This window comes from Empidonax traillii, unplaced genomic scaffold (assembly GCF_003031625.1).
Source record: "Empidonax traillii isolate 1590-97213 ecotype Southwest subspecies unplaced genomic scaffold, ASM303162v1 scaffold1559:size92405, whole genome shotgun sequence".
Taxonomy (NCBI): Eukaryota; Metazoa; Chordata; class Aves; order Passeriformes; family Tyrannidae; genus Empidonax; species Empidonax traillii.
In genome coordinates, this window is record NW_020956752.1 from 15,317 (window position 1) to 32,417 (window position 17,101).

General features: G+C 41.1%; 1 protein-coding gene across 2 annotated transcripts; it reads left to right on the forward strand.

Annotated features, from left to right (window-relative positions):
- Positions 1-4,763: 4,763 nt before the first annotated feature.
- Positions 4,764-11,654, forward strand: LOC114070455 (G-protein coupled receptor 12). Of its 2 annotated transcripts, none has more exons than XM_027907879.1 (2): positions 4,764-4,861; positions 5,499-11,654. In XM_027907879.1, exon 2 carries the CDS (start codon positions 5,511-5,513, stop codon positions 6,513-6,515), a length of 1,005 nt encoding a protein of 334 aa, XP_027763680.1. In that variant the 5' UTR covers positions 4,764-4,861; positions 5,499-5,510; the 3' UTR covers positions 6,516-11,654. The 2 variants fall into 2 exon arrangements, with proteins under 2 accessions (XP_027763680.1, XP_027763681.1); XM_027907880.1 differs by having other exon boundaries at positions 4,779-4,878.
- The last annotated feature ends 5,447 nt before the right edge of the window (positions 11,655-17,101 follow it).

A 17,101-nucleotide genomic window follows, 5' to 3' on the forward strand; every position in this document is an offset into this window, starting at 1 on the left:
AAAGAAACACAGTAGCTACCAAGAAAAGCATGAGATATGTATGCAGGGAAACATGTCCCCAGGACATACAATTCTGAAGACTGTGAGTACTCAGCCGTTTATCAGACATGAAAGCAAGGAGCCCACTAGGAGAGGACAACTCCTCAGAGCAGCCTAGACTACTGAAAGCATTTGGCACCCAAGGGAAAAAGGTTTCTTTACAAACTTCTAGGACCATCAGAGTATCATGTTCTTTTATCTGAAGAGAACAAACTGTGAGTTATAAGAAAATTCTCCTTGCCATAGTAGCCTGCAAAAAGGAACAAATTAAATTGCTAATTACTACTTAAATTACTAATTTTGGGTAAGGTTTTTATCCTGGCATGTGCCTATACAGAATTTATTTTTGATGAGGGTGTCTTCCAAGAAGGTATTAAGAGGAAATGGAACCATTACCTGCCCTGAATGCATTGTTCCAGTGGCTAATTATCTTGCTGTTAAAGATTTGAGCTTAATTTTGAATCTGAACTTCTCTAACTTCAGCTTCCAGACATTACATCCTCTTCTGTAAGATTCAAGAGCCCTTCAAAATCCTGGTGAAGGCATGCTGTAGTCCATGTGTCTCTTGATCTTCTTTTACACTAACCGAACAGAGTAACTTCTATAAATCCTTCGCTATGAGACATTTTCTCAGTTCTTCAGAATAATTTCTGTGACTCTTTCCTGCATTCTCTCTCATTTTTTAGTACCTTTTTAAAATATACTGGACTGAACTGTATCTAGCCTACCTTCTGAATGCTCTGCCTTCTTCTTTGCTTACCATTACATCCATCTATCTTTATAACGTGTCCATTCTTTGCCAGTGGTCCTGCGGGTTATTGAATAACTGCAAGTCTGGCACAGGCTCTGTTGGAAGCTAGTGTTTTAAGAGGTTGTAGGAAAAGAAGGTTTAAGTCCCTTCAAAAGTATTTCAATGAAAATTGGCACTTCTGTTATAATGATACATGATAAGACAAGTGCCTTTCAAAAATCTGTTTCATCTGTGGGGAATAAAATATATCTTCCCATTGTAATAATATCATGTCTGTGTGACAAGACTTATTTTCTATTAAATTGATATATATTGGCAAGTATTTTTTATGCTCTGTTTTCTTTCTTTTCTTTGGAAATGGACAAAGACTAATTTAGAATAAACCCAAAACATTCTCTAAATAACCCCTACTTTAGTTATGATACTAATTGTTTTCAGTTTACCTAGCAATTCAGGAAAAAATGAATGAAGACTTCCAACACCTAACCCACCAATGGATGGGGGGAAAAAAAAGAAAAATTTAAAAATAAAAAAAAAAAAAAAAAGTTAAATGGGCTGTTCACTGCCCAGGGTATACCAGCTATAAGATTCTGAAAGGTCAGTAATAACTGCACAATTTTGTGTGTGGGCAGAGTTTGGTTCATTACATGAGTGTCTAAATACCATTCATGTAACACTGAAGATTAAATCAATGTGAAGCTGAAGTCTCCTGAAATAAAATTCTAACAAAAGCCATTTCTAAAATGCACAGAGTCTGTTGTCACATATTTGCATTTTTCACACTTCCTTTGTATAGTGAACCATTCCTATCTGCAAGAGTTGTTACTAGAACATGAACTTGCTGAATTTTATTTAAGTTACCATGAGGGAAAATAAAATCCAAAGGAAAAATAACTCCAGGTAATGAGGACTGTGATTCGACTAGGAGTTTCTTCAGTCTGGTTCTGGTCAGATGGATTAAAGCTTAGGAGTCAAAACAAAGAGATTAAAATAGAGGGTGCCCAGAAAGGAAGAAGAGAAGCGTGCGACCCTGTTGGATATCGTGAAGGGAGGCCTGCTAGATGGTAGGGCCCCAGGTGCAGAGTATGTCAGTGTGTTATTTCAGGATATTTTTTTTTTCTACTTGAATAGGTCTGGTTTGTTTCTGTGGTTAGCTCCATATTTACTTGCTGGATAACTCAGGATGCATCCCAAAGCCTGATTCTTCTACTGTTCAAGAAGTCACTGGAGTGGGTGATGTTTTTCATACCTCTGCTTTATGAAGAGGGTTTCTATCCATGGCACAGCCCGTGGTCCTGGAGGCAGACTTGCCACTCAGGACATGGCTGGGGCATGGTCCCCGAGGAGTACTTCCCACCTACTGCCAGTTGCAGATAAGTGAAGGAAAGAAGACTGCCTGAAGAGTGAGTAACTTCCAAACTACGCCTGGGACAGAAAACAGCACTAGATTTCACACCTGACGCCTCAGGATATGCCAATATTATGCAAAGTCATGCTGTGTTACCTGAGCTAGGTCAGAGTATCGTTGTACATCACCATGGCAGTCACAGCGTCAGACAGGGATCGTAGCTCAGATCCAAAGCCAGCACAGTCCAAACTCAGCTTCCTGTTCCAGCACTAGGCTGTTCTGTGCTAGCTTGAGGGTCAGCAAACAGTGGTACAAGAGCTCTTTACCTATGACCTGTCACTAATTTTTGCACCTGTTAATCTTCACAATGCCTAAACAGAGATTTTCCTCTGAATTACAACTGTTCTGTTGTGCTACAGGGTGAAATCCATGTCAGTGCCATTTGCCCTAATGACAACAGCACCATCTCAGTAAAAAGTGACAAACTGGCAATACGGGACACAAACATTAGCTTGCTTATAATGTGTTTTAATTGGAATGGAAATCATTCACAAATTAACTAAGTGAATAAACACAGATCTCCAAAGTCCTAAATTAAAATATTCAATTGAAATGCCTGTCTTCCCCATTTGTGAAACAAATGTTAAAACATTTGAAGAAAAGCTTTTGCATTTTTATTGCAACTGTTCTAAATGGAAGAGTGACAGAAGATAAAACACACCAAAAATACTCAGTCCAGATCAGAGGAAGGTATTTATTACACTGTCACATAAGAAATCAGTGGATAAAACTGGAAGACAGTGATCAGCAGCAATGCAATATCCATTTTTAATCCTTGTTATAAAGCAGGAGGGGCACCAGAAATATGAATGAATAATCTTGAATCATCCAATAAAGTCACACAAGGCTTAGCACAATGACTGAGGTTGACCAGAATGAAGGATGGCACCATGCTTGATTATTGAGTGCATTACTCAAGAAGGGAGAAGGAAATCTTCCTTCCAGATTCCAATCATCCCCTAGGACCAGATTTTCCAAAGCGCTTTAGGTATATAATCACGTAAATGAGGAAAAGGAATGTTTTCCTAAAATTTCCCAGTCTTTTCTAGAGACCAACTCATCCCACTGTTTTGACTTGCCCTAGAGGACAAGCTTCTATCCACTGACTGTAGGGGACACTGGGAGACTACCTGCTGCACACAGACAAATGCATCTCTTGTCTAAAGCTGTTTCATATGGTTGCTCTGACCCAGTGGCTTAAATGCAAGTTCAGTTTCTAACTCACTACAGGTGCCACTAGCCTGCCTGCACTACTCAAGGTGTAACAGCTGTGTAAATCTGGCCATGTTACCCTTAACAGGGACAGCGGACATCCCTATGCCCAGGCTGGCCAGCTCTCGGCACATTGTCAGGTGCTACCTGCTCTAGACCTGATACTGGACACCGTTCCTTTAAATCTTTCATCCTGTATTTTCATTTTCATATGGTTGTAGACCACAGAATCACAGAATGGTAGAGTCTCCAAGGTGGGGCCACTCTGGCGGTGGCCTGGTCCAGCCCTGCATCTCAAAGCAGCGTCAGTTAGAATAGGTCATTCAGGACCTACAAGAAAAGAGGTTGTATCTGAGGGGGGTTGACCTCTTCTCCCATATAACTAGTGACAGGATAAGAGGACATAATCCAAAACTGTGCCAGTGGAGGTTTAGGTTGGACACTAGGAGGAATCTCTTCACAGAAGGGATGAATAGACATCGTGATGGACTGCCCAGGGAGGTGGTGGAGTCACCATCCCTGGAGCTGTTTAAGGAAAGACCGGGAACGGTACTTGGTGCCATGGTATAGCTAGCATGGTGGTGTTCCATCATAGCTTGGACTCTGTGCAATCTCAGAAGTCTTTTTCAGCCTAATTGATTCTGGCATTCTGTGATTTATTTTCACATGGTTATAAACCACAGAATCACAGAATGGTTGAGGCTTTAAGTGCCTCTGGTGGTGGTCTGGTCCAGCCCAGCGTCTCAAAGCACAATCAGCTACAATAGGTCATTCAGGGCCATGTCATAGAATCATAGAACCATGGAATGGTTTGGGTTGGAAGGGCCTTTCAAGATTATCTAGTTCCAAGCCTCCTGCCATGGGCATGGATGCCACTCACTAGAACAACTCCCTCAGGACCCCATCCACCCTGGCCTGGAACACTCCCAGGATGGTGATGTCATCAGCTTTTGAGTATCTCCAGGGGCGGAGACACCACAAACTCTCTGGGCAAGCCCATGCCAGCATCAATTGACCACCCTCGCACTATACGGACAGTTTCGATTTAAACAATTCTCAGGAGGCTCCTGCTGCAGAGGAGAAGCCAGCTGCCCGCCGTAAGGCCGGCTTGAGGGGAACAGCCGCCCGCAGGGTGGGTGCGGCGGTGCCTCCGTGGGTGCGGGGAGGAGCGGGCAGGGGGGGCGTCCGCCCCCTTCGCCCCCCCCACCCTCCGCCTCCCCCGCGCGCACCTGCGCAGGCGCGCGCGCACGAGGCGCGCCCCCGCCCCTTCACACACACACACATACACGCACACGCCCCGCGCGAGCGCGCGGGGTGCGCGCACCTGCGCTGCGCCCTCGGCTCCCCCCGCGCGCGGCGCCGGTCCCGCTGGAGCCTGGAGAGGGACCGCGCCGACCCCTCTGTGCCTCCTTCTTCCTCCCATCCTCCGACCTGCCGGGGGATAAGCCCAGGTGAACCGCCGCCGCGGGTGCGTGGGGTGTGTGGTGGTGTGCGTGTCGTGTCCGCGTCGAGTTTGTAAGTTCTCAGAGAGGATAAAGCCCCCACTTCTCCCCCGCCCTCCCCTCCCCCCACAGCACCAAGCCCGGGCGGGGTTTCCTCACTGGGGGTCGGTGAAGGATATTCTCCCCCCCTACCTCCGCCGCTTCCCCATGCTGCCCGCTCCCTCCGCGACCAAAAATAATACACCAGCTTTGGAATCGTGGCCGCTGGATAATGGGGTTTACGCCGCCCCGCAGGCGGCCCCCACCCAAAATTGCGGCGCTTAATGGGGGCTTCAGCTGTTTATATGGTCTATCTCCCGTGCCGTGCCTTCATCCCTGTGCAGCTGAAGGGAACTGCCCTACGGGTCGCTCAGCCTCCGCGCCTCGCTCTGTCCCTTGGTGGATCATCTCGGGCAATTTTTAAATATCACCCACCCCCCTCCCCCGCCTTTTTTTTGTTTTTGTTTTCTGTTGTCACATTTATGTAACAAGTGCCTGCCTGCACATTAGGTTGGTGTTGCTGACTCGGGCGATGCATGTTCCGGGGGGGATGATGTGTCCAGTGCTGTGCCTGAACATTAAAAATAATGTCTTTCTGTTGAAGAAGACAGGGGTTAAAATGAATGAAGATCTGAAGGTTAATTTGAGCTGGCTGCCTCAGGATCATGTAGAAGCCAGTTCTACAGAGAATGCCTCAGCTCCAGGCTCCTCCCTGGTTCCTGTCGTAGACCCTGAGCCAGAGCTTTTGGTAAACCCCTGGGACATTGTCTTGTGTACTTCAGGGACCCTTATCTCCTGCGAAAATGCCATTGTGGTTCTGATCATTTTCCATAACCCCAGTCTTCGCGCCCCCATGTTCCTCCTGATAGGCAGCCTGGCACTGGCAGATCTCTTAGCGGGCATTGGATTGATCATCAATTTTGTTTTTGCCTACCTTCTGCAGTCAGAAGCTACAAAACTGGTTACGATTGGACTGATCGTTGCCTCTTTCTCAGCATCTGTTGGCAGCTTGCTGGCTATCACTGTTGATCGTTACCTCTCCCTGTATTACGCTCTGACTTACAATTCGGAGAGGACTGTCACTTTTACCTATGTCATGCTTATATTGCTCTGGGGAGCATCTATCTGTATTGGACTGCTGCCTGTAATGGGCTGGAACTGCCTCAGAGATGAATCCACCTGCAGTGTTATCAGACCACTCACTAAAAATAATGCAGCTGTCCTTTCGGTCTCTTTCCTGCTTATATTTGCCCTCATGCTGCAACTCTACATTCAGATCTGTAAAATTGTGATGCGCCATGCCCATCAGATTGCCTTGCAACACCATTTCCTGGCCACTTCCCACTATGTGACCACCCGAAAAGGAGTGTCTACTTTGGCCATTATTTTGGGGACTTTTGCTGCTTGCTGGATGCCTTTTACACTCTATTCTTTAATAGCAGATTACACCTATCCTTCTATATACACCTATGCCACCCTCCTGCCAGCTACCTACAATTCCATTATCAATCCTGTCATATATGCTTTTAGAAACCAGGAGATACAGAAAGCGCTTTGGCTCATCTGTTGTGGCTGTATTCCTTCTAACCTGTCTCAGAGAGCAAGATCACCCAGTGATGTCTGATTGGCAGCCAGGAGGACGCTCCTTAGCAAGTTACTTTCCAGACATTCTGTCTTTGGTTTAGATGCATTCATTAAATGGTGTGTGATGGGTTCAGATAAAAACCACAGGATGGACTGACCTTTTTGTGAACGGAAAACCCCAGTGACCTAAATCAATTGAGTGGTTTAAGGGAGATTTCCAAAATCAAATTAATCAGTGTTCTTACAGATTTACAATGTTGCTCAGGGTCTTTTTGTCATATTACCCAGACTTTGCCATGTTTGCCATGATTTTACATTCAGCTTTCTAATTAAAATTGGATCGAAACAGCATACGTCCTTTGAAATTGTTTATTGTGATTGAATTTAGTTATACTGCATGTTACAATATGTTGTCAGGATATTTTTTTCCTCTTTAATTTTTTTTAAACAGAAAAAAAAAAGAAAAACCAAGTCCTGTTACTGCATATGTATATCATCAGAATGCTCTTCAAAATAATGGCCAATTGTACTGATTTATTGGTATTTATTGTAGTCTCAGTGCAACAAATTTGCTCTAAGTGAGGAAGTACTTGTACAGCTTTTTATTTTACATCTCAGCGTGAATTAGCTTGATAATTGTTTTTAAGGGTTACCTGTTTTCTCATGAGTTCTGGCTGGACGTTAAACCGAAAGATATGCATTGCTTTCCTTTTCAAAAGTCAGCCATATGTTTTCCCTTAGATATGGGACATCGGAGATCACTATGCTATTAATTTTAAAACTGATTGGGGGAGGGAGAATCTCTGAAACTGATGAAACAATGTGGCCTCTTTTGGCTATGTGTTTGTAATAGGTCAAACACTAAGTTTCTCAGATAAGTTTGTCCTCTCAGAAGAGTTAAAAATATCTTTAATAAAATAATCTCCAAATTGCATGCAGCACATATTTGGCACTACATGAAATGGTTTTCCTAAGTTTGTTTTCAAGTCTAAACTATTAGCACTTGTTTTCATTGTTCTCTTATGTAATTTTAAATACTGACGTTTATACATTCTTGGAGCATATCTGGTTCATAATTGTTTGCATCCAGAACTGCAAGATGAGAAAAAAACCCAGTGTTTTCTCCTTTTTCTGGCAGTTTCATCCACTACAGAATGTGATTCTTTGCACTGTACTCATGTCAGTTCACTCCATTGTAAGATGATAGTTCTGGTCTAAAAAACAGAGCTTCCTCTCATGAATGGTTAAATTTCAAACTGCTTCTAACCTTTCACTGAAGCCACATTAGAATGCACCAGAAATAAAGCATTGTTTTCTAATTTGAAGACTTGATTGTCAGGGAGAAAATCTTCCTGGCATATGACTTTGTGAAGCTTATGGTGTGCCCTCATGTCAGTTCATGGAGTTTAGAGTACCACTTCCATTAGTGTTGATGGGAGCTAAATGTCTTCATGCCCTGGCATCAGTAGGAGGTTATTTTCCCTTGAATGTCTAAGTCAGCACACTGTATTGTTGCTTCAGTACCTTCCATTAAAAAAACCCAAAACAGACTCAAATGTAAAAATAGCAATATTTACAGTTCAATGAAAAAAATATACCTGTATAGTAGAGGTAGTAGAGACAACTGCATTGCTGGTCTGGATTTTTCCAGATGGAATCAGTCCTTTTCATGTGGACGTTTGGATGACTGTAGCTTTTTGTGGCAAAGTTTCTGTGACGTTAAGAATCATACGCTATACACAAAGCTGAATCTCAAATGTGAGTGAGTTGTCTGTAAACAAGGCTCTGTAGACATTTTTATGAGCAATAATTAATTTTAGTTGCAATGCCGGGTTTAAATTCCATTGTTTACTTGGTTCAACCTTCATGATATTTGGCTCTTACTTTGTAATCTGATTAGTTTATTAATTGCATGGCATGATCCAGTAGAGCTGTGAATTTGAAGCTCCCCTGGCTTCCCTGTGATTTACAGATGCTCATCAGAGTTAGACTATGACTTCTGCTCAGTGTAGGATATTGGTGTTCTTTATCTACTTCTGAATGTTAATGAAGCTTCAGTCATTGCATTTTTGTATAAGAAATACTCACTTTGTAGAAATCTACGCTACATATGTGTGCAGTTTTTCAAGTATGCAAAGTATTGGGCAGTAAAATGGCACTAAAAGTCATGACATGAATAATGTAAGGAGGCTCAATAATGTAGAATGGCATTTTTAAGAGCAAAAAAATGAGTTAGTTATGCAAAGTTTACCCCCTTCCTTTTTCCTGCATTTGTCCTTCTTTATCAAATTGCTAAAAGTATAATGATAAAATCTACAATTGTGACCAAAATTCAGTCCAGAGGGCAACTGTTGTTTTGCTTATGCGGACCTGTTCTCATCTTCTTGGATAACTTCACAGGCATTAGCGTTTTTCTCTACGCAGCACCTGTGTGATGGGGAAGCCAGAAAAAAAACAGCACAGAGGGAGGTAATGTCATCCTCTCGTGCTGGTTCACCTAGTGTCCTTGTCATCTTCCTCACTCCACAGGCTGCTCAAATCCATAGAGACTCTCCGAGTGCTGGGGGAGCCGACCTTTTCCTTGTGCCAGAGCAGAGAGATTTGTAATTGGAAGCTTCTCTCCTGAGGAACAGTGCAAGTCAAAGAGGAAAGAAGGATTAATTATAGCAGTCCCACAAAGCTAGGGATGCGATTTACCCTTGTTTGAGGAGTAGTGCATGGTTGCCTTTCACCACATACAGATGAGAAACATGATTCTGCCTCCCAAGCCTCTGCTATGACCTCCAGTGAGGATGTTGTCGCTTCCAGAAATATGTTCTTAAATTAAGACTGTGCAGCACAGGCCAAAAAATCCTACTGGAAGTCAGTGACACAGGTTTGCCTGCAGCTGTCAGGCCAAACTTTAACATGGCTTGCAGTACTTGACAGGTGCTATATAACACACCTGTGAACGAGCTCTTGAGAGTAGGGCCAGAGCTGTGTGTATGAAGCTGCTGACCTCACTTGCACAGAAGGATTGCTTGATAGCCAGCCACTTTCCAGACCCTGCAGAATTAAGCAATTCTCTGCTGTCCCCTCAGAATTACAGGATAGGCCCCCGTTCTATATGGTGAGGTGCTGGAATCCATCCAAGATCCCTCTGAAACTGGCAGAAATCCCACCAGCTTGCAGAATTCTGATGTTTTATTGTCCCATCAAACAACACCCATGCGTGAGACCGGGGAAATTAGATTCACCAGTCTATGTACAGTGAAGTAACTTTCACATCTCCATTGTAATGACAGAAGACTTCTATTTCTTAATACGTAATTTAGTTTAAAGAATTGAAGTTCATGTTTACTTATTAAAACACTTGACCTAAAGTTAGTAACAGGTTATATCTTGATGAGAAAAATTTACTGTGGTCAGTTTTTCATGTGTTCATCCTCAAAGCTTGGGAGAGGAATTTTTTAGATTGTCATCTTTTTTTCTTTTTTTTTTTTTTACCCGTTTCTCCTAACAGTAAGATTTCAGCAATAAGGGGAAATATATTTTTAGCACAAAAGCAATAAAATCCTCCATGTTGCAGGTACTATAAACTGCTGAGTAAACTCAGAGCAATAGAGAGGAAGCAATATTACTTTAAACAAAAAACAGTTACTTGCATAAGGACTTTCAATAAGCATAAGTCTTCCTTTGTTAAGCAGATGCTATCAGACCAACGTGGGATACAATTTCTGGTTGATTTGTGTTATAATTACTGAGTTCCTGAATAGAATTACACAGCAATAATATTTTATCGTAATTCTTGGGTCCCAAATTTGTGCTGTTGGCAAGAAAAAGTTACGTCCTGCAGTGGGGATTTTTATTCTTTTCATCGTTTGGCATTTAGTTGTACAGCATTCTGTAGGTAAATCTTTTCAGGATTTCCAGTTGTAACGGAAAATACCGAATTTGCCACGCTTATCAAGATGGACATGATAAATGGTGCTAACCCCTTCTGAAGATAGCTTGGTTCTGGTATCAGTGAAGAGAACCCCTACCAGCTATTTGGAAGCAAGCTGAAAGGCCTGCTGTTGCTGCTGCATTTTCCTACCACTGACGCTCAGTAACATCAGCAGCTGCGTCCGTCTTTTAGTGTTCAGCAGCCAACCTTGAGGCGTCTTGGAGTCTCTAAAGCCCCTCAATGGACAGCAGTGAACTTTGGCTTAAACCAGCAGGCATGCTGTCCTCAAAGTGCTGTTATTTTGTTACCTCATTTTCTTAGGGATCGTTTCGCCTTTAAAAATAAGATACATGTGACTTCATTTCCCCAAGGTGATAAGCAATCTGCTGTGTGACTGGAACTTGGGATTAGATAGCATCACTACAAATCAAGCCCCTGAAACATAACTACACACTCATTACTTAAAAAAAACCCCAAAATGTTCAGAACAGGATTTTCAAATGGTTGGCCGCGACTTTTATGAAAAGAAAGTATACATGGTCTGGTTTTTCTATGTACAATAAAGAAATAAGAATTGGACAGAGTAGTCACTATTAAAAAAAACACTAGCTGTTCTGTCACTTTATCTGAGATACTGAGTGGTTCTGTTCAGTGGTAGTCCAGAGATGTTCAATGTAGAAAAATTAAGATCTCTCAGCCTCTGCTTATAGAGAACTAAAAGGAAGGGACTAAAAGGAATTGGTGTAATTTATATGTCATGAATAAGCAATAGGTCACGAAACACAGGCATGCATATCTCCCTCATTTGTCAGTATAAGAATGATGGAACTCCCAATAAACTTGAAAGGTCTCTTGTCTAGAGATACTTTTTTGGTGCAAAAGGAAATTACCCCTTAAAATTGGGTGCTTCTGTCTTCTTCAGACCAAGAATTTGCAGTTCCTTTTAATGCACGAGAAATCTGAGTGAACTGCAAGGATATCTGCTTTCATATTAGGTGGACGATGAGAGATGGAAGTCTTTATGGCTTGGTGAAACAGCCAGATACTCACTGCTTGAACTTGGATAGGAAGGACGCTTGAATAAATGCATCCCCTGTGAGAAGGTTATTTTGAGCTGTCCATTTGGAACCTGACCCAATGCACATGGAGCCCCTCAGAGGGACCCTGGGACTGCCCTTGTTCTGGGGTGTATTGCAGCAGTCTATGTGTCCCTGAGGCTGGCAGTGTGGTTGTTCCTGTTGAATGGTGTCCAGAGAACAGAGATCAAGGGAGATGATCAGAAGTGAGGTCCACCTTCCTTGAAAATGTCGCCTCATGTTTTATTCAGATTATTACTTGTCTTGTTAGCATAGTCTTGTGTGGCTCCACTTGAAATCAGAAGAGAGGTTTTGTGGAAAAATATTGAAAATGCACAAGTAGCACTACCAGCAGATTATTTTACAGTAAGTCGTTAGGTATTTCTGTTTCTTCTGAGGGGCAGCTGAGCCTGTAACTTTGCAGTAAAGGTTTCTTTGAAAACAGTATGCCTTTGCACTAAAAAAGTCTACACTGTGGTTTATTCACAAAATTATTGTGATCTTGTAAGCCACACAAAAAGAAAGAGTTACACATTTCATTTACTCTTACATGAACTTTTTCTAGAAGAGAAGGAAAAAAACCAAACCTGAATGTAGGTTAGGTGAAAGCCTATTGCAGTTAACTAGTGCACCGCTGCTATGATGCAGATTAATTCAGTGCAACCAAAATAATAAGGGGAGATTTTTCCAGTGGAGATGTTTTGCAAATAGGCTGAGAGAGTGAAATTCATTTTAGAACAGCAATCAGTTAAAGTTGCCATCACAGACTCCTTGAACTGGCGTTTAAGGAAATTGTTCTCACCTCCCCAAACCTTTATTTTGTACTGTACATATGCCAAGGCAATTTTTACATGCTCACTGACATGCTAGATATTTAACTGAACAAGACAGTATTATGGGTTTCCCCCTCATAGGTAGGGGGAAGAGTCTTATGTCCCAGAATTAATGACCTGATTTAGTTATATGATAGCTCTAAGTAACATAGACGTTTCTAAAAAGCATAGAGTAGTTATGGGCATTCAGTGCATATTTGGGGGCTTCCTTAAATTGCTAGTGTAGAGTATTAGTATTTCAGCTGATGGCCATAGGATTATGGCTTGTGTGTTTTTGTGTTTTTAATGGTTTTTTTCATGCTTCACCTCACCACCACCGCACACCCCCCCCTTCCCCCCCCCCTGTAGTAAGATGTCTGGTACAATCCTGTTTGTTTCAAGACTAACATTGGTTTACAGTTGGATTTAATGATCCTAAAGGTCTTTTTCAACCTAAATGATTCAACCTAAGTGATTCCAAGTACCTGCCTCTCATAAGTACAGCAGTGCATTCTTAGGTAAAAGCTTATTTACAAAGTTTTTTAATAGTTTGTTATAACCTTTTCAAATATATCAGCAGCATTTTTTTATTGAACAACTCTAGCGAGCATTTGCCTTATGCTGGAAATGTCTGATTCACCTGTGCAGAGGAAAAGCTGGAGGGAAAGTGTACTGCTAGAATTTTTTTTTTTTACACTAATACTCTTTTTTCCTCAAACAATTTGATCCCAACCGTATGATGTACCATGTGGTCTGAGCACAGGCCTAATCCCAGTTTGTCAAGAAAAAAGTAAGCCAATACAAACTGTACATGCTGAAGACTGCATCCTGCAAGGATTTACCTTAGAAAATGGAGACGCAAAGAGGTACCAATAAAATAGATTTTTTTTTAACTATAAATTCATTCTTAAAGGGAAATGCCTATGTTCAGGTTTAACTTAAAGAGTTTAAATACTAATTATATTATGTGCTGAATAGAGAGTTTCATAGAGTATTTTGGTATGCCATTAGCTTAATTACGTATGATGAGCTATCACTTTTAAATAGCATAATTACATACTTAAATATAATATATATATACATAATTATTATGATTATTTAATTTACTTTTTATATGCATGGTATGGTATATCTCGTGCTCTATACCTTCTTCAGTGTTGACATGGTTGAAGTGTAACCTCTTTGTTGAGGCAGTTTCGTATGTTTAAAGAAAAATATTGCCAAACTTGTATGAGTCTTGTAAACACTGAAAGATTCAGTGGCAATTGATATATCAACATGGACCGGCTAGAGGTTTTGGAAGGGAGGCAAATTCACATGTCTTTAATTTGGATAAACCCCATTACCAGCTTTGAGATTACAGGAATGTGTTCTCTCGCCACATGTGGGACAGAATGCAGGAAGGATATTTGTCACAAACGTGAGCCTATGTAGCAGGTATATCTTCCTGAACACAAGGTTCCCTGATCTCTCTTGCTCTTTTTCTGTCTTTCACAGGTGCTTTGGTAACAGGGCTGCTCAGATCATGAGTCTAAACAGCAGTCCACACAGTTATGTGACACAGGTGCACATTTTGCACTGGCTGATGCTAGAGCATCTAAAAAACTTTATGCATTCATATTTAAGGGCATGTAAAATACCTGTATGCTTCAATGGTGTTTTAGCAAAAGGGTCTAGGACTTCTAAGATTCAGGACCAATGTGTAGAGCTCTTGATGCATTGATGACTTTTGGTCCCCATAGAATTTTCCACTTATTTCAGTGTTCACTAAGATTAAACCCATCAAAATAATCAGGAATTTGGCTTCCCACACTTTCAGGGAAGAGATATTTTTACAGTATGCAAATGAAAGCAGCGTGACCTGGGCCTTTGAAAACTGAGGTACCCACATCGTGAATGGGTCATATGGTTGCGTCCCCATGGAGTATGGGGAGTTGTGGCCCCTTCATGAGTTTTTGTTTGAAGGGCAGACAAATGCCCTCTGACAATGTACTTCCTCAATATATGAGCAACTCTCAGTTCACTTTGTGGTGCCTCTGCCCCAGAGGGCTCATGAGAAAAGAGCGTGAAGGTGAGGCTTTTCTGTAGGGTTGGTTGATCGTAGATCAGAGCACACTGGGTTTGGAAGGGAGCTCTGCTCTCAGCACAGAGTTTTCTGAAGACACGATAGAAAATAGCGAACCTTCTTCGATCACATTCCAGCCAAATTTGAGCTCCTTTCTTTTGTATTGCTCTTTCAGTGTAAGCAGAGACTTCCCTTAGTCTAGGAGGAGGAGAGTAAGTTGTTGCTAGGAGTTAGCACACTCCAGCATGGAGCTTTTTACACAGCAGCTACCCCAGAGCCGAGCAGCTGAATGTACAGTAGTCTGCTTCTGAATGCAGGCCGGTCCCTATAGGAAGAAAATGCACTTTTCCAGAAGGTAGGAACAGTATGTGTGATTTGTGCCAAAAGTGTGGAATGACTATTGCAGCTGAAGAGGCAGGTAAATTGCCTAGATTACATATGCAGCAAAATACTCAGGCAGTCTCTAGGGTTACTTGCATGTGCTCAAATATATTTTGTGTTGAAGATGATAGCAGTCCCATGTATGTATGGAGGAGGAGAAGAATATTGACTTTTCTGTTAGGCCTCAGCCAGAGCCAACCAAAGGAAATGGGCATTCTTGATTTTGTCAGTTTCCAAAAAAAGCCACATTACACCTCTATCCATTTTGATGTCTGCATCTTTTTACTCTTTTGAGCTAAAGTCATCCTTTGTTTGGTCTCAGCTTTACTGTCACAGCCAAAATCTACAAAAGTTGGTTGAAAATGTGTTTACAAATGAAATTTCATTTGTATGTTTGGATAAGATGCTATAAATGTGCCTCTGAAATAAAGCTGTAAAACTCAGTCTTTAACTTCAGGCCATGAAATTTGGAATACCCTGGGCTAGTAGAACCACTTGTAATTTCCTAGACTTACTAACTAGACCCCTACTTTTTTTTTTGTTGCCAAATGCAATTAAAAATAACCTGTGGTTTACCATGTTCATCTCATTAAATTTTCAGAGAGAACTTTTCCTAGGACACATCGTGTGATTCAGGTAAACACCTGGTACTACTGACTGCAGTGTAGTTCCGTGCTGAATTCTAAAAGCCTTAGCAAAAGCATCTGCATGGGGGATAGTTCTCATGCTACATATCTCACTAGGAGCCAGATGGATTGAAATTCTGCATGTTGTGCTTTTTATATGAAAACCAGTTACTGGTTTCATACATAAAGGCCTGCAGTTATTTCTTATACTAATTTAGGGCTTTTTTTTTTTTTTTTAATTTAACCATGGTTGAAGTTTGAACCATACCTTACCAGAGTATGAAGTGATTTTAAAAGGAATTGAAACATCTTGGCCTCAGTTTCCCTTAAGCTTAAAGCTTTGAATTGCAACTACAGAGCTTCTTGTTGTATACAAGATAGTAATTTAATGCACTTTATTTAAAAAAAGGCACAAATTATTTTCTTTATAAAATGGTACAATTGCACTATGCTGTAAGAATTGGTTACTAAATATAAACTGTACAGTTTTGTAGTCAACATTGTGTTTAGTCGTAAATGATGGAAACAATTACATGTTTCAGTTAAATGTTAATTTTATATGTGGTGTATGTAACCATAAATAAATTTTCCTTTCTAAAAAAAAATGCTGTTTGTTTCATTTCATTGAATTTCACATTATATTGCAAATAACAAAACAATATCCTGTCTACAAATATAAAATTAAGTATGTTCCAGTGTAATGAGATGACAGATAACACTGACTAAACCTGGGGAATTAAATTCAGATGTCCAAACTTCAGTTGAATTTCTGTAGATCCCCTGCATCTACTAACACTACAGAAGAAATATCAAGCAATTTTGTACAAAAACTCTGAAAGAAGGGCTAAGTGGAATTCTTGAATGTAGAATTCCAAGTGAAAGCCAGAATACCCTTCCAAATCCACCTTTCTTTCTTGGTTTATCTCTACTGCTCACTCTTCTGACACGCTGCCATTTATTATCATTGTATACACTCAAATTTGGGGGGGAAAAATATAATTGCTAAAGGGATGTAAATACTTAAGTTTTGAGTTAGTAGGCGTTAACTGGGAGAGGTAAAAGTTGCAAGAAACTGTTACCCTAGGTTTTTTTTTTTAAAACCTTTGGTCCTAATCCTCCAATTAAGTAACTGCAAAATCAGATAACGTGATCAGATCTATTTCCAATTTGACTGTTACAGACAGGCTGTTGGAACAGAACATGTTGGACCATCTCATTTTCCAAATTAAATTTTTTATAAAATGTGTATCTTAATTCTTTTAAATGGTTTTCTTGAATACTCAGCTTATTTTCCAGGCATATAAATGGGATGAGCTACATCTCTAACAGTAAGACTGACTGTTATGTGCCTTCTGAAAGAAATTGGCCAGTGACTGGCAGATACCCAGGTAGGTAACCAAGAGCACAGCTGCTTCCTTTACATGATGCAGAACTACAGTCCTGCAGCTCAGATGTATCCTGGAAGAGATCTTAGTGATGTTTACTTCTACCAGGAACAGCTGTCCTCTCCATCTCTCACATCAGACATTGAGGCAGCATCTGTTTTATCCAGAGAAGTAGTTGGTATTATGGTGCAGGAGTAGAAACCCCGTTTGTTTTTCTGTGGTTAAACTACACCAAAAGGACTACAGCACAATGGTGATCAGGATGTATTTGATAAATGCTTTTTGCTTGCAATAAACATTAACCACAACTACACAATACAGACCCTTAGGAACAGTCAGCCATCCACTCTGTTAAA

Excerpts from the sequence above, each read along its gene's own strand:
- LOC114070455 (XM_027907879.1), top strand. The coding sequence starts at position 5,511 with ATGAATGAAGATCTGAAGGTTAATTTGAGCTGGCTGCCTCAGGATCAT.